This window comes from Aquarana catesbeiana, linkage group LG03 (assembly GCF_042186555.1).
Source record: "Aquarana catesbeiana isolate 2022-GZ linkage group LG03, ASM4218655v1, whole genome shotgun sequence".
NCBI lineage: Eukaryota > Metazoa > Chordata > Amphibia > Anura > Ranidae > Aquarana > Aquarana catesbeiana.
The window spans coordinates 129,159,912-129,180,963 of record NC_133326.1 but is presented as its reverse complement, the minus strand read 5'-3'; the positions used below and the strand labels follow the sequence as shown (position 1 = coordinate 129,180,963).

Genomic DNA, 21,052 nt, shown 5'->3' with positions numbered 1-21,052 from the left:
TCCTTTAATAATCCCCGAAATATCTAATAATTTGGGATGTACACAACAAAGTCCTAGAGTGCAATTTGCCTGATGGGGACACTAGTTAGATTGACCTGTGTGTTCCCAAGGAAAGACATTGGTAGGGTTTTACCCTCACTTCCTGTTTGGCTATGTGACAGGAAGTGAAGCCAATTTTCAGAAAAGGAATACAAAGCCCAACCTAAAAAAAGACAATTAGGGGTTCTAACACTCACTTGGTTTCTCTCAAATGCCCACAATTAGAATAGGATTGTCTTGAGCTAGATTTTAGCTCAGTGCTCAAAATCAGTGGTTCCCCACCCTGTCCTCAAGTACCCACAACAGGCCATGTTTGCAGGCTTACATCTTGCTTTCATCTTGCACAGGTGCTTTTCAATCAGAGTCAATGGCTAGGTATTTTGGACAGCTATTTAGCTAAGATAAAATCCCAAAACATGTCCTGTCGGGGGTACTTGAGGACTGAGGCTGAGAACCACTGCGCTAAAATGGAAAATTGAATACTTACCTCTCTGTAATTTTCCTTTCCTGATGCCTATCCATGGCAGCATACGCATGCATATGCTACCATGAAGGCACCAGGAAAGTAGCTTTTAGACAAATCACACCTTTTTATGTTTTGCCATACCAATCAGCCTAGTTAAGCTGCAGCTGGGAAATCTGTTGCGTGAAAATTGTTCAGGGTGGGGGGGGGAGTGTAAAATGCATTACTTGGATTGAGCATGCATCTGCAAAACAAATTATTAATGAAACACATAAAACATAAAAATTTGCTACAAATTTTATTGGTCAACAAAACAGGACTTGGAAAAGAGCAAGGAAAGCAAAAAACACATGTATGTTAATTTGAGACACAGAATATGGTTTTGAGGTGTGACCACTTTGCAGAGGAAAGTAACAGGAGTTAAAAGGACTGCAACCACAAACGGACAGTCTCTTAAGGATTCAAACATTTAGTAGTCACAATGGCTTGAGGGAGATTTTGCTAAATAATGCAGCACAGACAATTAAATCAAAGTAAAACTAACAACCTACAGACAACACAGATTGACAACATCAAAAATATTTCAGTGAAACCCCCCCCCCCCAAAAAAAAGTAAAAAATACTTAAATACTTGCTCTCAAACACATCAGTTTTGCAAAGACATAACAAGCAAAATACATGTATTACAAACTCTATAAGGGGACACACACACCCTAAGCATGCCCAGAACAACCCAAATGCAGCTAGCACAGAATAAGCCACCCCATGTCCAAAATTAACACCTCATCCAGCATGCTTCAAAATTACAGATGGGAAAAACATCCCCAGGGTGGTGGGCAAACAAAGAGCCTAACAAGGGCAAAAGTTATACAACAAATACCATTGCAGTCTATGGGAAATGACTTGTTCATTTTGCGAGTCCCCACTTGCTGGCTTATATTCTAGTTATTGGCCTTAAAATGGGTATGGGTGTACTCATGCCATAGCAGCCTGCTTTAACCCCTTGTTTGCTGTACTACATGAGGTTGCAGGGCATTTGCAGAGTGGCCTCATTCATTTAAATGGGTCATGCTTGGCATGTGCTACACCCACCAACCATGACCGGTCTTTTAACTCCTGCTGCCACCTGTGTACACCCCTGGCCACTGCAGCTAAAGGGGTGTGGTTGGGTGCGAGTGATAAAAATACACCATAACTATGGGGGTTTACCACTCCCCAAGCTGCTTATGTAAATAATTTTTTTTTTGCTTATGTAAATAAGCCCTTACTGTTCTGAGCCCCTTATAAGGCTGCTTTCACACTGATGTGCTACACTTTACCCACAACGCAGGTGCAAGCGCAGTGCATTAGTGACTTTCCTGGGTTAGTTGCGCTTTGCCTTAGACTTCTATTATATCTTGCAGGTGTGGCGCACTTTCTGAAAACGCACCAAACCCACGGGAAATAATTACAGTTTATGGCTAAGCGCTGCAAACCCACAGGAAAGCAGCAGCTACACTACATTGCACCATCGGCAGGGCTCGAGTCCTGCAGGAATGTGTGGGAACAATGTTCCTGCACTTTTTTCACAGCAGGAACGTCGTTCCCATTAGCAGCCACTTCCTGCAGGACTGTGAGCAGTGCTAGACTGGCCTACCGGTGTACCGGGAAATTTCCCGGGAGGCCATCTGCCCTGGCGCTGTTTTGAGCTGTGGCTACAGCGGGGCCGATCCCCAGTGCTGAAAACGTGCCTCAGAGTCCTCTTCTCCCGCCCTCCTCCTCTCCTCCCCGGCGGCGATCTCCTGCAGTGTCACAGATCTTTAGTCTGCATTGTTCGGCGGCACTGTATTATAGTCCCGCCTCCGAGACCGGCGGCTCCTATGATAGATGTCACACTGATCCAATTTCCTGGCATTGGATCAATGTGACATCTATCAAAGGAGCCGCAGGTCTAGTAGGCGGGACTTTAATACAGCGGGAGTCCCGAGCAATTCAGAGCAAAGCTCCGTGACGCTACAGGAAATCGCCAATGTGTGTGATCCATGTGGGCACAGATAGGCTGCATTGGTGGGCACTGACAGGCTGCATTGGTGGGCACAGGTAGGCTGCATTGGTGGGCACAGGTAGGCTGCATTGGTGGGCACTGATGAGAGGCTGCATTGGTGGGCACTGATGATAGGCTGCATTGGTGGGCACAGGTAGGCTGCATTGGTGGGAACAGGTAGGCTGCATTTGTGGGCAATGATGATAGGCTGCACTGGTGGGCAATGATAAGCTGCATTGGTGGGCACTGATAGGCTGCATTGGTGGGTAATGGTAGACTAAATTGGTGGGAACAGGTAGGCTGAATCTGTGGGCACTGATATTCTGCATTGGTAGGCACTGGCGATAGGCTGCATTGGTGGGCTCAGGTAGGCTGCATTGGTGGGCACTGATGATAGGCTGCATTGGTGGGCACAGGTAGGCTGCATTGGTGGGCACAGGTAGGCTGCATTGGTGGGCACTGATAGGCTGCATTAATGGGCACTGGTATGCGGCATTGATGGGCACTGATAGGCGGCATTGGTGGGCACTGGTAAGTTGCATTGATGGGCACTGGTAGGTTGCATTGATGGGCGCTGGTAGGCAGCATTGATGGGCACTGGTAGGCTGCATTGATGGGCACTGATGGGGCTGCATTTGATGGGCACTGATAAGCTATATTTGGGCACTGGTAGGTGGCATTATTGGGTACTGGTAGGTGGCATTGGTGGGCACTGGTAGGCTGCATTTGTGGGCACTGTTAGGTTGCATTAATGGGCACTGGTAGGCTGCACTGATGGACACTGATGAGGCTGCATTTGGTAGGCACTGGTAGGCTGAATTGATAGGCACTTGTAGGTTGCATTGATGGGCACTGGTAGGCTGCATTGATGGGCACTGGTAGGCTGCATTGGTGGGCACTGGTAGGCGGCATTGGTGGGCGCTGGTAGGCGGCATTGGTGGGCGCTGGTAGGCGGCATTGGTGGGCACTGATAGGCTGCATTGGTGGACACTGGTAGGTTGCATTGGTGGGCACTGGTAGGCTGCATTGATGGGCACTGGTAGCCTGCACTGATGAGGCTGCATTTGGTGGGCACTGGTAGGCTGAATTCATGGGCTGCATTGATGGGCACTGGTAGGCTGCATTGATGGGCACTGATGGGGCTGCATTTGATGGGCACTGGTGAGGCTGCATTGATCTCTTGTATCATGTCTGCAGTCTCTGACCATCTCCTGTATCATGTCCGCAGTCTCTGACCATCTCCTGTAGTATGTTTGCAGTCTCTGACCATCTCCTGTAGTATATCTGCAGTCTCTGACCATCTCTTGTATAATATCTGCAGTCTCTGACCGTCTCCTGTATCATGTTTGCAGTCTCTAACCATCTGCTGTATCATGTCTGACCATCTGCTGTATCATGTCTACAGTCTCTGACTGTCTCCTGTAGTATCTCTGCAATCTCTGACCATCTCTTGTATCATGTCTGCAGTCTCTGACCATCTCCTGTAGTATGTGTGCAGTCTCTGAATATTTCTTGTACCATGTCCACTGATCAGGCTGCATTGATGGGAACACTGATCAGGCTGCATTGAAGGGGATACTGATCAGGCTGCATTGATGGGGACACTGGTAATGCTGCATTGATGGGGACACTGTTCAGGCTGCATTGCTGGGGACACTGTTCAGGCTGCATTGCTGGGGACACTGATCAGGCTGCATTGCTGGGCACTGATCAGGCTGCATTGCTGGGCACTGATCAGGCTGCATTGCTGGGCACTGGTGAGGCTGCATTGCTAGGCACTGGAGAGGCTGAATTACTGGCCACTGGTGAGGCTGCATTGCTGGACACTCGCAAGGCTGCATTGCTGGACGCTGGTAAGGCTGCATCTGATGGGCACATTTCATAGCAGCCCTGTGCCTGGGCCCCACTTTGTACAATCATCACAGGCGGCTTGAGGAGATTGCGTATATATATATATATATATATATATATATATATATACACACACACACACACACACACACACACACTTTTTTTTTTATTTTTGATGTCAGGGCGGGAATCTCGGGTGAGTTCCCACACTTTTTTCCCAGGACTTGACCCCTCGGTGTGAGTAAACCGCAGCAAATCAGTGTGAAAGCAGCCCTATATTATTATGTCTAGTGTATTGCTTCACACTGACCTGAAGATCTCTTCTTTCCTGCTGCTGGCACCACTCTGTAGACCTCTACCCATTATAAGAGGTGGAGTGCAGTTGGCACTACAGGAGTCAGCACTACAGAAGCGGCATCGGTCTATGCAGCTCTTGCTCACTACTACAGCTCCAACTTTACAAGTAGTCCCTCTGCATAGCACTCTGTTTAATGCTCTGGGATGGCAGGTCAGCAAGCCCAGACCGCGATCTACCAGTCACCTGGCCGTAATCTGCAGGTTGCTGACCCCCACTTGCGGCACAGGACTCTGAACAAATGGCCCAAGTGGCTGCTCCTTCAGAGCGCATGCGCAGGTGACATCACTGGCTGCATGTACAGTAAATACCTCCTAAACGGTGCATGTTTAGGAGCTATTGACAGTACCTATAAGTAAGTCTTATTATAGGCTTACCTATAGGTAAAAGTCAGAGATGGGAGTTTACTCCCACTTTAAGTGGGAACATTCTGGAAATGTATAGTTGGGGCTTACAAGGTTTGACTTTACCAGAACATTAGCATCCTAAATCTGTTTATCCATGGGATGAGGAAGAATCCAAAACTTCTCACACAAATCAAGCCAACATGTCACCCATTACCCAGAATTCCAATCTCCAGTCCTTCCAGTTCTTCTTTAATCCTCTGGTAGATATGTGATCCGTTTGTAAAATCCACTTGGATTACCCGAGTCTTGCGTCCAAATTCTTGTTCTTTTTCAAACACAGAAAAACAACACATGAATCGTGAAATGTGTATAATCATTAAAGTGGTTGTAAACCTCAGACATGAAATATGAAAAAAACATTTCCCTCTATAGTGTGTCTTAATTAGGAGCACTAAGTGCCATTTCTGTCTGCTGCATCATTCCTCTGCTATCAGCATGAGTCACTTCTGACAAGTTTTCCTGACACCAAGAGAAAAAAGGTGACAGGAAAGGAGCACCAGCTGATTGACAGCCTCAGCTCCGTTCCTGTGTGTTGTGGAGGAGGGGGGTGTGTCCCTTCCCTCCAATTAGCTGTCAGAACTCCGCTCACTGAGCTTTACAGTGTGTCACTTCAGCTCTCCACTCCCCTTTTTTAACCTCTCAGACAAGCTTTATAAATTCAGCACTTTGAACAGATGTAGAGAAGACTGCAGACAGACAGGCACAACTTATGTAGAAGGTATATCACCTGAGGATTAGTCACTTCACTGACTATATGTAAGCATTTTAAAGCAGATCTTCACCCTTCCATTTTTTTTAACCCTTGCTTACCAAGTGGTGTGCACATTTGAGATACTCACCCACTCAGTTGATCCTGTGTTGTCCTGTTGAGATCATCTTCATTTCTGCCAATGCTCATCCCACACCGCCATATTTTCTGTGACGTCATCGAGAGGCTGTCGGCTCTTCTGGGTTCACCTGGCAGACCTCCCAAAAAACGAGCCCCTCAGTCCCCTCAGTCTGTCATTTACACGGACTCACCCACTTTTGGAACTAAATCCCTCTAGCCCTCTTTCTTTAGATGTACCTCTTTTTGCTCCCAGAGATCTATATAAGAGATCTATATAAATAAATGTAATATTCATAAAAAGATCATCCCATAATGTCACTGATAACGATAAGGATAAATTTATTTTAGCAGCATGTTACGTCCATATTTAAGAGTAAGGGGTAAAAAAAACTTTTGCCTTTTATAACCACTTTAACTATAGAAAAGGGGACAATGGAGGCAGGTCCAGCACACAGCCTGTGATTGACAGCCTCAGCTCTGTTCCTGTGTGCTGCGTGAAAGGGTGTGTGTCCCTTCCCTCCAATCAGCTCTCACTGAGTTCTGCAGAGTGTAACTTTAGCTCCCTGTCCCCTATTCAGACAAGCTGTATAGAATAGATGTAGAGAAGAGAGGGCTGCAGACAGACAGGTACAACTTCTGTAGGAGGATTTGTTTAATCTTTGTGTATCACCTGAGGCCAGTCACTTCACTGGGCATATGGAAAGGTTTACAACCACTTTAACATGAATATTTAAATTAGAAGAAATAAAAGAGAAAACATAATGGTTCTTGGTCAATTTTACATTTATATAAAATATTTTGTATACAATTAAACATATAATAAAGGTGCACTGGAGACATAGGCTTTTTAAAAAGAATGGCACAGCAATAGTTTTTCTCTTTAGGACTGTACATGAATCTTCATAAAAATATAGCAAACAGGGAAAGGGAGGAAGGAGTCACTCCTCTGAATAATTTGTCTACTAAAGCGCTAATAAACCCAACCAAAAAATGTAAAATAATGCAGCTTACCAATCATTAGATGTGGTGGCTACATTAGTTTTTTATTTTATTTTTTTAGGCTTTTTCCCCTCTGTTTTCACCTGGTGATCTGCCCAGTAACACACCACCTGTATTTGAGTGACCCCCACTCTGGATGAAGGCACACAGGGGGCACATTTGGATAGCAACATTGACATTGTCAGTCTGTGGGGAGGGGAGTGTTAGATGCACTAGCAGATTTTAATATGCTAATAAATTGAATCCAATACTTCATAAGAAGTTACAGCAGCCTTTGTTTTATCCCTTTTGGGATAAAGGTTTATAAAAATTAAGATTTCCTCTCACTTCCTGTTATGTCTTTTGGAAACGAAGAGAAGATAAATCACACCTCCCCACAGCAGGACAAAAAATAAGGAAAAGAAAATACTGAAGGGGTTTTAATTCCCAACTATATCCAAAACAAAAAATATAAAATAGAGTATCTCTAAAAAAGATATGTATACCTCCCAACTTTCTGGGATGGGAATGAGGGGACACCTATTAGCAAATATATGTAGGCATAGGACATACCCCCTGCCACGCCCCCTTAAAGGAGAATTCCACAAAAAATGATTGGTTGAACCCACAAGTGCTTTTTTACCACTACTATTCCTTTATATTGGCTCTTGAAATTTACAAATGTAGCAATTTAAAAATTGGATGGAAGGTTTAGCACTGTAAAACACTTTTTGATAGATGAATAGTGCATTTTATATACGATTATATAGTTCAGACCAAAATGAGGGACAAATAAGGAGGAAAGAGGGACAGGGGGAATTTGTTCTGAATGAGGGACAGGCCTTTGAAATCAGGGACAGTTGGGAGCTATAGATACAGTGCCTTGCAAAAGTATTTACCCCCCTTGGCTTTTTACCTATTTTGTTACATTACAGCCTTTAGTTCAATGTTTTTTTAATCTGAATTATATGTGATGGATCAGAACACAATATTCTAAGTTGATGAAGAAAAATTAGAAAAATATATACATTAAACAATTTTTCAGAAATAAAAAACTGATAATTGGCATGTGCGTATGTATTCATCGCCTTTGTTATGAAGCCCATAAAAAGCTCTGGTGCAACCAATTACCTTCAGAAAAGGCATGTGGGAGATTCCCAAAATGTATGGAGGAAGGTGCTCTGGTCTGATGAGACTAAAATTGAACTTTTTTGGCCATCAAAGAAAACGCTGTCTGGCGCAAACCCAACACATCACATCACCCAAAGAAAACCATCCCCACAGTGAAACATGGTGGTGGCAGCTCATGCTGTGGGGATGTTTTTCAGCAGTCGGGACTGGGAAACTGGTGGGAGTTGAGGGAAAGATAGATGGTGCTAAATACAGGGATATTCTTGAGCAAAACCTGTACCACTCTGTGTGTGATTTGAGGCTAGGACAGAGGTTCACCTTCCAGCAGGACAATGACCCCAAACACACTGCTAAAGCAACACTTGAGTGGTTTAAGGAGAAACATGTAAATGTGTTAGAATGGCCTAGTCAAAGCCCAGAATTCAATCCAATAGAAAATCTGTGGTCAGACTTAAATTGCTGTTCACAAGCGCAAACCATCCAACTTGAAGGAGCTGGAGCAGTTTTCCAAGGAGGAATGGGCAAAAATCCCATTGGTAAGATGTGGCAAGCGCATAGAGACTTATGCAAAGCGACCAAGCGACTGTCATAACCGCAAAAGGTGCCTCTACAAAGAGGGGGGTGAATAGTTATGCACATTGACTTTTTCTGTTATTTTGTCCTATTTGTTGTTTGCTTGACAATAAAAAAAAAACATCTTCAAAGTTGTGGGCATGTCCTGTAAATTAAATGATGCAAATCCTCAAACAATCCATGTTAATTCCATGTTGTGAGGCAACAAAACACAAAAAATGCCAAGGGGGGTGAATACTTTTGCAAGGCACTGTATGTGTATACCTTTAAAAAAAAAAAAATAGAAACGCCCCCTCCCACGTAACCTTCTATGTCAACAAAGTGAATATACCAGAAAACTTCTGTAGCGGTACCCCTGTAAGGGCTGCTGGATATTGTGGTCCACCTGTCACCTCAGCATGGCCTTCACTTCCCCGACACTCTTGAGACAATGAACAGTACGTATGTTTGTTTTGTATTTTATTGAGGGATTTTGAACTTGGGTAAGGGAATCAATGATGAAATCAATAAGATGATCAGTTGGAACCTCTATTTACACTTCTAGAGCTCCAGTCTCCTCCAGCACAACGCTTATTTGTAGTCTGTTCCTCCCTCCCCTGTACAATACTTGGTTCCAGGCAAAGCTAGCACATGGTAGGCCCAACTCTGACTCTGTCAGGCCTTAGCAACTGCCATTTGCAGGCAGGAACTGCGGCTCCCTTTGTAGCAACAAATAGTAAAAGAAAAGTCCTTTAGTGCTAGCTGTCCTTTGGTGGACTACTGCTCCCAGGCAGTCCTCTTCAGACCCCGCCAGCCCTCCTGGCTGCAGCTGCCCGACTCCACTGCCCATAACATCAGTCTTTCCCGCTGGCTCTACATCCATCCCAGACTGCACACTCCCAGTCCGCTCTGGCATGCTTCCCCAGCTCTCCCAACTGTGCCTGCCACTCACCAGCCCTCCTGACTGCACTCCGGTGGATCCCTCCCGGAGACTTGCCTGGCAACATTAGCTCCTGTTGTCTTTCTCGGTTCCTCTCTGTGCCTCCTGTACATATCCTGCTTTTGTTTCTCAGCAAGGCTTCAACTTGCACCCGAACCCCTCAGGCCCAAGGTCACCCCTCCTAGACTGGGGCGTGCCTCAAAGGCCCGACAACCTAGTGCTCCATCTCCAGCTTCTTCCACCCGACAACTCCTCCCCAGCTGGGCTGACTCTAGGTATTTAAGGAGGCCTGCCCCCTGCCAATCCAGATTGGGGATTGGTCAGGGCTCCTTAGAACACCCTAGGCAGCTCCATCCTTTATCCCCTCCTCCCTTTTAGAATCCAGAGATCTAGAAGCCAGAGAGAGATAACTGAGAAGTGATGCTGCATGTGAATCACCTGCTGCTACTCTAGGCCACTCCCAGCCCACAAAGATCAAAACAAACAAAAGCTTACAGCTTTAAATTTACCTATACTGACAAAAATCCTACTACTAGCACCTACCTAAAGTAGAGGGTGCTACACTCACCCCCCCCACCAGAAACCAGCTGGGAGAAATTTGAAAAAGAATGGCTCCTGGGCCCAGGAGCAAGGGAATCCCATAAGATAAATTGGAAAGGGAAATAACTTGGATGGGGCTATGGCACAAATATGTACATAAATTAATAGGAAATATATAGTATGTATTTACAACTGTACAATATTACGCACTCCTAACTACAGGTACCTGCAGCTAACAATAACATCACACAACATACAACTTTTGGGCCAGAGCATCTCTCCCCTGGGAGAAATGCTGTGCTCACAGGAAAAAATATAGAAGGAATCTTGACTCCAGCCGGAGGGGATGGACAGCCGTCCCATCCCAGAGGTTCCTAAAAGAAAAGCTTCTCTATCTACATACTGTACAATATTTTCTGTTGAGAGGGGGTTATGATCCTGTCAACAGAAGAAAAAAAACACATTTATTTCACATTGTGATTTTCCTGTCTGTTAGATAGTAGAAGCAGTTCCTGTCTTCAGCAGATATTAGGTCCATGTTGCCTTTATTCTCTATAGCCAGTTCCAATAAAGAACTTTCTTTTAATAACAGAAAGCAACACAAGGCAAAGAGATCAGACCTTGGACACTGCTAAGTAACATTTCTAATGATCTCAGGTATGCTTAATATGTTTAAATGGAAGGGTTTTATTCAGGGCTAATTTTCTTAGAGAATAGGTGCAAGTACTCCCCTCTTCCGAGTCACCCTTTGTTGTCTCTGTGCCCTGCCCACTTCTGGGCACGATCATCTGCAGCCAACAATAATAGATCCCCCCAGCAACAATAGATCCCCGCAGCAACAATAGATCCACCCGCAACAATAGATCCCCCACAGGAACAATAGATTCCCCTCTGCAACAAAAGACCTCCGCCCCCACAACAAAATACCACCCTAACAACAATAGACTCCCAATTTAACAATACAGTATGTAACAGAACGTCCCACACTCCGCTTGAGTGCTTTCGTCATATACCACTTCCTCCCAGTCTGAATATAGATATCAGATATTGCAACCGCTCACAAGCACAAAACAAGACGATACTTGTTTAGCTGCTGACATGGACTCTTTATTAGAATCAAAATTACAAGTCTTATATACAGTAGAAGAGAGGAGGTCCCCCCTCCTGCTCATATTACTCTAACAATACATCTGTAACCAGAAACAGAATTAACATGAGCTAATCAACTAATCCCTTAAAGCAGCCGATGTGACTCCTGAGCAGTTATGATTAATTAGGATTTCACTACAGGTCAGACTTGTGGTCACCGAGCTTCACACAATAGTATAAACACAGGACACCTTCTCACAAGAGCAGGCGCTAATTACAATTAACAATACAAACAGTGATCTCCCCCCCTTCTCAGCCTAGTAGGCAACAAACTATAGTAGGAGTAGACTGTCCGGCTCCTAACCAGTTCTAGAGGCCAATGTGATCAGCTCTCTCAACTAACATGTTGAGTTCAGAATCAAACAAACCAAGAATAGTCTTTACATATATCCTGGGAGATATTGTGGATAAATATTACTGTCCCATTTTAAGCAATCCAAGACATACCCTCCCAGTCACCATTTCCAATATGGCATACACAGGGTAACACCACCTCAAGAGTCCCCAGGCATACAGCTCACAAAGCGCATCGTTCACCCAAATGCCAGGGCCCATAATTGGTAGGCAAGAGGCTAGCATTCAGTCCCCTCCAAAAGCCTCTGTCCCGGGTGAGTCTGTCACACAGTAGATCTCCGTGGAGCCAGCATCAACAGACCCTCCAGCAGCCAGCAACAATAGACCCCTCCCTCAACAGTAGCCCTCCCAGCAACAATAGACCTCCCTAGCAACAAATGACCCCCCCCCAGCGACAGCAACCAGAATCAATAGACCCTCCAGCTTATCCCAGCACCCCATTCAGTGCTGGAACTGCGTTCCCCCTGCTTTTCCGCTGAAAAAAACCCTGGTTTTATTTAAAAATATCAATAGAATGTTAACCACTTCAGCCATGGAAGATTTGGCTGCTGAATGACCGGGCCATTTTTTGCGATTCAACACTGCGTCACTTTAACTGACAATTGCATGGTCATGTGACACTGCACCCAAACAAAATTGATGTCCTCTTTTTCCCACAAATAGAGATTTCTTTTGGTGGTATTTTATCGCCTCTGCGGTTTTTATTTTTTGCGCTATAAACAGAAAAAATTTTGAAAAAAAAAACCACAATATTTTGTACTTTTTGATATAATAAATATCCCAATTTTTTTTTTTTTAAAAGCTATTTTTTTCTCAGTTTAGGGCGATATGTATTCTTCTACATATTTTTGGTAAAAAAAAAAATCGCAATTAGCGTATATTGATTGGTTTGTGCAAATGTTATAGCGTCTACAAAATAGGGGATAGATTTATAGCATTTTTATTATTTATTTATTTATTTATTTTTACTAGTAATGGAGACGAGCTGCGATTTCTATCGTGACTGCGACATTATGGCGGACACATTGGACAATTTTGACACATTTTTGGGACCATTGGCATTTATACAGTGATCAGTGCTATAAAAATGTATTGATTACTGTAAAAATATCACTGGCAGTGAAGAGGTTAAAACTAGGGGGCGATCAAGGGGTTAATTGTGTTCCCTGGGAGGTGATTCTAACTGAAGGGGGAGGGGACTGACTAGAGGAAGTTCCTAGCTAATAGGAACACACAATCTGGCACTCTTTTCAGAACAGAACAGGGAAGTGTGTGTTTACATACACTCGTCCCTGTTCTGTGCCATTGATAGCTTGTGTCCAGCAGTCATCGCTACCGTCGGCCACGAGCATCGGCACCCCCCCGCTGTGCAGCGGGCGTGCGCCTGCTATCCCGATCCTGAGAGCCAATGTATAGCTACGATAGTTCACGGGATCATGCCGACCTGCCGCAGTAAAATGACGGTGGCTGGTCGGCAAACAGTTAAAGATGGTTAAAGGGAGGAAATGGGAAAGGCAAAATATAATTATATTTAAACTTCAGCTTTAAGGGATCATTATTCAGCCATGCTACAAGTATCAGCATTTATGGAACCTCGTAGAGCCTCTCTAAACCTTTTCACCGCAGAGGAACCTCTAATCTAATTTTCAGGAACCCTCTCTAAAACTAATTCATCAGGGGTCAATGGCAAAAATACCCCTTAGCTTGGTTGTCTGTAGGAAGAATGTCACTAGACAGCTAACTAAATAGTTGGGGTCATGCTGTTGGGTTTGCCATATGGTATTGGCTCTGAGACTATGTAGGCACCATCACCCTAGCAATCTCTGGAGGAATCCTAGGGTTCCACGGTATCCTGGTTGAGAATGGCTGATCTAGAACAATACAATTAGCTTAATTGTATGATATAATATTATCTTTGGCTATCTTAGAAAGCACTTCTTCTACCATGGTGCAATTTATGTTGAGGTTGTATTTTTCCTCCTCATCTTGGATGGCCTCATTCTATCTGCTTGCATCACTGCTGTGTTTCATGATGGGTGTTGCAGAGTTGGCAAAGATAAGTAGAGAGAGCTGGCTGCCAATACACAAGAGGTAAGGTAGGCAAGATGATACAGGGATATACTGGTAAAACAGTCCAGATGAATATGAGGGACAGCTGCGTTCAGTGGTTTGTATCAGGGACAGGGGAAGCAGAGCCTCTCCTGCCATGAACATAAAAAAACAAAAACAAAAAAAATCGAGCTTCGAGGGTGGTAGCTTAGCAACCTGTGGTCACAGAGACCCCAAATTTGGGGGGAGGTAGCTGAAGTCCTACCCCACTTTGGTCAAAATATGGGGCTCCTACAACCTATGGTTCCGGTGATACGTGGCTTCTTGTTCAGCCTGTCAGAAGCTACATACAGAGCAGCCAGTTTAAATACAAGCTGGCACACTCCGTTTGCAGTAGACTGAGAGGATGAGCTCACAGTGCCTCTCACTTCTTGTCAGAGGCACTGAGCTCAATGGACAGCTTGGAGCCTTTGAACAATGGTAGAGCACCATTGGCCCAAGCTGTCCAATAAAAATGCTGCAATGGAGGCACGCCACTCACTGCAGTGTCATAGAAGGGGGCATGTGTCTAAAAGACAAATGCTCTCTTCCAGCCCAGCTCTCTTAACTAGAAAGAAAAAACATGGGTTTATGGGTATAAGATTTACCCATAATCCCATGTTTTTCTCACACAGTAAAGAGGGAGAATGGGAATCTGCTGCTGTTGAAAAGGTACTGTTTTAATCAAGCTAAATCATATATTTATATGCTATATATTATAACATAATAATTTATTATTTATCTTTTAACTGTGAAATTACTGGTTTGAAGTTATAACTTCAAACTTCAGCAATTTGTCCGTTAAGCCACCTGCTTGAGTACAGTTTTTGAAAATATAGCAAATTACTTAAGACAATATATAATAATTATTTGTATATTACTTAGGCCCCTTTCACACTGGGGCGGGAGGTGCATTGGTGGTAAAGCGCCGCTATTATTAGCGGCGCTTTACCGTCGTTTTAGCGACGGTATTCGGCCGCTAGTGGGGCGGTTTTACCCCCCGCTAGCAGCCGAGATAGGGCTAAGAACCACTGCAAAGCGCCTACAGAGGCGCTTTGCCGGTGGTATTGCCGCACTGCCCCATTGATTTCAATGGGCAGGAGCGGTGATGCTCCTTCACCGCTCCGAAGATGCTGCTAGCAGGACTTTTTTTTCCTGTCCTGCCAGCGCACCGCTCCAGTGTGAAAGCCCTCGGGGCTTTCACACTGGAGACAAAGCAGCGGCTGTTTTGGGTCGGTTTGCAGGCACTATTTTTAGCGCAATAGCGCCTGAAAACCGCCCCAGTGTGAAAGGGGTCTTACTTATGGTAATTAACCCCTTGCCACCCAGGCCAATTCTGACACGTCTCTTCCTTCATGTAAAAATCATAATATTTTTGCTAGAAAATTATGCAGAACCCCCAATCATTTTATATATATATATATATATATATATATATATATATATATATTTACAGACACCCTAGGGAATAAAAATGGTGGTCATTGTAACTTTTTATGTCACACGGTATTTGCGCAGCAATTTTTCAAACACTTTTTTTTTTTTTTTAAAGAAAGTTTCATGAATAAAAAAAAAAAGTTAAAGTAAAGTTAGCCCAATTTTTTTTTTTTGTATAATGTGAAAGATGGTGTTACGCTGAGTAAATAGATGCGTAAAAGTCATGCTTTAAAATTACACACACATGGAATGGCGCCAAACTTCAGTACTTAAAAATCTCCATAGGAGACGCTGTAAACATCTTTACAGATTACATGTTTAGAGTTACAGAGGAGGTCTAGTGCTAGAATTATTGTTTTCGCTCTAACGATTGCGGCGTATGTAACCTGTGTGTATCTGGCTCTGATACTAGCCAGTGCCTCACCAGCCACTGACCTCACCACACGTCCCTGATTTGTATGCATATGCTTCTCAGAACCTTAATTGCTCTTTTATTGCTGAACATCTAAACATCTAAAATGTATTTTGTTAAAAGCATGTAAATATGTATACAATTATAAATTAATACAGGGGTCCCAGGTAAGACAAAAAATGTTTGCTCCCAATCACACAGACATTACCTATCTCTGCAGCCACCTTCTTAAGCTTCTCCAAAGTACGGCTTATTAGAACGACATCCAGACCTCTTTTTGCAAGCTAGGAAACACATCAGCAATGTTTTAAACTTAAAGAGTAGCATGTAAAGCACATTTACATTAAGAAAATACATTACTAAACATATTACCACCAGTTAACAAGAACATAATAGTTGGTGGTGTGTGTGAAAATACAAGTAAAACTTGGCAAAGCTGCTTAGAACTCAGAACTTGCTATTTGGAGTGTTGTTATAAGAACTTTAAAGAGAGTGGAGGGAATTCATTTTTGTAGATATGAGTTGGAATTCCTTCGGCTACTACACCTAAATTGTCAGTGTTTGTGGCATAGGCGTGCGCAGCCTTATGCATTAGGGTGTGCACCCCAAAGCTCAAACACACATGCATGTATATATATATATATATATATATATATATATATATATATATATATATATATATATATATATATATATATATATATATATTTAAACTATATTACTAAAAGTATTGGGATGCCTGCCTTTACACGCACATGAACTTTAATGGCATCCCAGTCCTAATCCGTAGGGTTCAATATGGAGTTGGCCCACCCTTTGCAGCAATAACAGCTTCAACTCTTCTGGAAAGGCTGTCCACAAGGTTTAGGAGTGTGTCTATGGGAATGTTTAACCATTTTTCCAGAAGTAAATTTATGAGGTCAGGCAGTGATGTTGGACGAGAACATAACAGAGATATGGTAGGCTGTCAGGGAGTATCGGCTTACCCGATACATCGACAGTGTACATGAGACCTGCATGGCATCAGTGATCTGCTGATCGCTGGTGCAATGCTTTCCAGGCTTCTGCAAAAAAAAATAATAAATGCACATTTTTTTTTATTGATGGGCACAGTGTCAGCAATTGATGGGCACAGTAGCGGCAATTGATGGGCACAGTAGCGGCAATTGATGGGCACAGTAGCGGCAATTGATGGGCACACTGGCAGCAATTGATGGGCACAGTGTCAGCAATTCATGGGCACACTGGCAGCAACTGATGGGCACAGTAGCGGCAATTCATGGGCACACTGGCAGCAATTGATGGGCACAGTGGCAGCAAATGATGGGCACACTGGCAGCAATTGATGGGTACAATAACTGTGTTTGATGGCACAGTGGCGGCAATTTTGGGGTACAGTGGCTGTGTTTGATGGGCACAGTGGCTGAAATTGATGTTTTTTTTTTTTTTTTCAGTTTGTTTGCGCACGCCCAAAAATTTTGAGCACCGACCGTCATTGCTCCAATGTGGGCTGACGTACAGGTACGTTAACCTACATTTGGCACTGCTTCCCGTCCACCATATATTGGGGCTGTGGTTACATGGGAAGTGGTTAATATACACTTGGGATTTATTTTTTATACCAAAGACATGTAGTAAATATATATAAATAAATACGCACTTTTTTGCTGACAAGCCAGGGTTCATATAGTTTTAATTGTGCATGATGCATGGTGCATCATTTGCCCATTGCCTGACCAGGTGCCCTGCTCAGTGCTCTCTGACGCACCTCGATCCAGCAGGCTGCAGCCACTCGTCTGCCGCTCTCCAGGCTCCGCTAGTCCGCTGCTTCTAAGGGACAGAGAGGCCAGAGGGGGCGGAGTGCAGATGGAGATCACTCCGCCGACGCCTGAGGGACCTGCAGCCGGAACTATAGAAGCTGCATCGGCAAATGCGGCTGGGTTACTCCGCAGCTGTGGTCCTAGATCCCTGCTCAATCACCTCCCACTCGCAGCACAGCTGTTTTTGCCAGCCAGACCCAACCCCAGTGGTGGTGACTGAGTTACACAGGGACAGGACAAATATTTTGCAGGCAGTCAGCAATAACAAAAGGTGTGAAACACCGACAGTGCACAGGGATGATTAGGGTGTGCCTGGGCACACCCAGCACATCCCGTGGGCACGCCTTTGGTTTGTGGAACGATCCATGCACCTACCTCAGACAGTTACAGTATGTTTATATGCCCCCCCCCAAGCATAAATTCCCTTTGAAAGCCAAATTCTCCCAAACAAAAATTCCCCCTCTTCCCAGTAAAAATTCCACCCCAATACAACCCCAAACCTTGCATAAATCCATCCCCCCCCCCCCCATCTCAAATCCTTTACTCCTCAAATTTCCCCTCTGTGCACATATCCCCCTCCTTCATCCTTATCAGCATTAATTCCCCCAAACCTCCCCCTCTAGCACAAATCCCCCTAAATTGCCTTTCCTAGCACACCTCCCCAAATTACCCCCAGCACAAATCCTCCCCCCACAAATTTTCCCTCCTAGAACAAATTTCACCCCTCACCACCCCCAGAGTTCCCCCTTCCAGCACAAATCTCTCATCTTCCATGAGAGATTACTTGCCCCACCACTTCCAGTTTAATTCCCACTTACTCACACAGAGACCTCACATACAATGATGCTGATGTCTGTACGATGGATTTCCTCCTAAGCTCCTCCTCTTCTTGACACCTCCCTGTTCAGGAAGAGCTTGGGGGAAGCTGCTTTTAAAACTTTTGACAGGCAGCCTGCAAGGAGAGGTGCGGGGGTATGGGATTGTGGCCATGGAGACTCACAATAGAGATTGCAGTAGCTGTCAGATCGAGACTGAGCAGGATTTGCTTACCTGCCCCCTACCCACATCCCCATGATTAAGCTCCGAGGGTGGAGCGCAACACGTTAGGGGCGTGGCTTGGTTGGAGTCCAGGCTGAGGTTGTTACTCTCATCACCATTGTAGGAATACAGTGGATATAAAAAGTCTACACACCCCTGATAAAATGTCAGGTTTCTGTGGTGTAAAAAAATGAGACAAAGATAAATAATTTCAGAACTTTTTTCACCTTTAACCCCTTCCCGACCAGCCGCCGCAGTTATACTGCGGCAGAATGGCTCCCCTGCATGAGCCGTTATAGCTGTACATTGGCTCTTTAAGACTCATGGTCCAGCAGGCAAGGGCAGGGACGTTACCTTTCCTTCACAGCGTACTGGGTAACTCTGCTGGCAGCTGGGAAGGATGCAGGACAGGGTTCAGTGCTGTTGGAGCTTGTTCCGCCACCACACCTCCAAAATGCTAGTGGCGATTCTGCCACAGCTCTCTCCTCCACCCCCTCTTCTTCTTCTTCCTCTATGGCCTCTTCTGCAGATTTGTCTTCCATAAGCGTTCAAGGGGCTATGCAAGCCGTCAGGCTAAATGATGCCATGCGGTGCTTGAGTTGATCTGCCTAGGGGACAGGAGCCACAGTGGGGCAGAGATTCTGTCAGCTCTGCAGGAGCAGGCTCAGAGGTGGTTGACGCCATGCCAGCTTTAGCCAGGAATGGTTGTATGCAACAATGGCACCAACCTTCTCTCCACCCTCCGACAGGGACACCGTGTTTCATGTTTGGCACACGTCCTGAATTTGGTGGTGCAGTGGTTATTGAGCAGGTACCCAGGCTTACAGGATCTCCTGAGGCAGTCCAGAAAAGTCTGGTAATTTCTGCCAGTCATACAATGCCAGTGGTCGGCTGGCTGACATTCAAAGGGAATGCAACCTGCCCACCAACCGCCTCATTTGTGACATGCCCACCAGGTGGAACTCAACATTGACAATACTGCAGCGGCTGCACACACAGCAAAGGGCCATCAATGAGAACCTATCCGAGCATAGCACCAGGACAAGGTCAAGGGAGCTTGGCTTCTTTTCACCACGCCAGTGGCTACTGATCAAGGATGCATGCATTGTCCTGTCACCATTTGAGGAGGCCACAAGAATGGTGAACAGCGACAATGCATGCATCAGTGACACTGTCCCTCTAGTCTTCCTGTTGGAGCACACGCTTCGTGGAATCATGGACAGGGCACTTGAGGCAGAACAGCGGAAGGAAGAGGAGGACTTCCTTACCTCTCAAGGCCCCCTTTATCCAATAGCATTCCTGCGGGCCCACCAAACACACAGGAAGAAGAGGAGGAGGAGGATTGTGTCAGCATAGATGTAGAGGAAAACACTCAGCAGCAGTCTTCAAGGGATGGTTTTCAGTCCCCAGAAACCCAAGGAGTACGTGGCTGGGAGGAGGTAGTTACGGATCATGTGATCCTTAGTGACCCATGGCCTCCCTGATTCTGAAAAGCCTGCGAAAGGACCCTAGGATTCGTAGTATCAAGGAGAGGGATCATTACTGTCTAGCAACCCTTCTTGATCCACGTTACAAGGGTAAGGTTGCAGAACTCATCCTGCCTTCGTAGAGGGAGCAGAGGATGAAACATCTTCAGGAGGCCTTGAAGAAAGGTTTGTGCAACGCATTTCCAGACCATGGGAGGTTACAATTTCCTGGTGCTAGACAACGTGTTGCTGAGGCTTCTCTCAGTCAGAGGAAGAGCATTGGAGAAGGTGGCTGGCTGACCAATGCCTTTAAACAATTTTTCAGTCCTCAGCGCCAAGGTCTGATCGGTTCAAGCATTCATCGCCAGCGCTTGCATTACATGGTGCAGGAATATCTAGGTGCAAGAGCAGACTTGGAGACCTTTCCTACAGAGCATCCACTGGGCTACTGGATGGACCACTGGCCAAAACTTACTCAATATACAATTGAGCTACTGGCCTGTCCTGCATCCAGTGTGCTTTCCGAATGCACATTCAGTGCTGCTGGAGGGTTTGTAATCAAAGGGTTTGGGATCAAAGAGTGCGCCTGTCCACAGACTCCGTTGATAGGCTCACATTCATAAAAATGAATCAGTCTTGGATCAGAAGCTTTCAAGCACCTGATGCTGATGTAACTGATTGAATTTGCTATGGATGTGGAATCCTTTGAAGACTGCCTATGCTGACTATCCTATTCCTCCTCAATCTTGATGCTAGCTTCCAACAATATTTTTGGTTTAGGGCACCACCACCACCACCCAAGGCCCAATTTTTCAGCCCCTGTTTAACAGGGGCATGTAATTACAATTTTAGATATAATATTTCACAGCAGGGCCCATTCCTGCACCCAACAAGAGTAACTGTGAGGGCTTACGGTGTTCTGGTACCACCAACACCTAAGGTCCAATTTTCCACAGAGTGTATAGGGCAGGCCGTATAGTATATACAGGCTGATGTAAGCTGTGCAATATTATACAATCTATTATAGCCTATATAACTATCGCATACATGTATTAAGTGTTCTGGTACCACCAACACCTAAGGCCCAATTTTCTGCAGAATATATAGGGCAGGCCGTATAGTAGATATACTGCTGTTCAGAGTATATAGTGCCTGGGGGCCTGGGGGACCCCCATGCCAG

General features: G+C 45.0%; 1 protein-coding gene across 2 annotated transcripts in view; it reads right to left on the bottom strand.

The window, feature by feature from the left end:
• LOC141131672 (very-long-chain 3-oxoacyl-CoA reductase-like) overlaps positions 1-21,052 on the bottom strand; it is an 87,799-nt gene that overhangs the window by 18,042 nt on the left and 48,705 nt on the right. For both annotated transcript variants that reach the window (XM_073619217.1, XM_073619218.1), the window contains exons 3-4: positions 15,757-15,832; positions 5,293-5,403 (exon numbers count right to left, since the gene is read on the bottom strand). In XM_073619217.1, the coding sequence (XP_073475318.1) occupies positions 5,293-5,403; positions 15,757-15,832 (187 nt within the window). The remainder of the gene's footprint in view (positions 1-5,292; positions 5,404-15,756; positions 15,833-21,052) is intronic.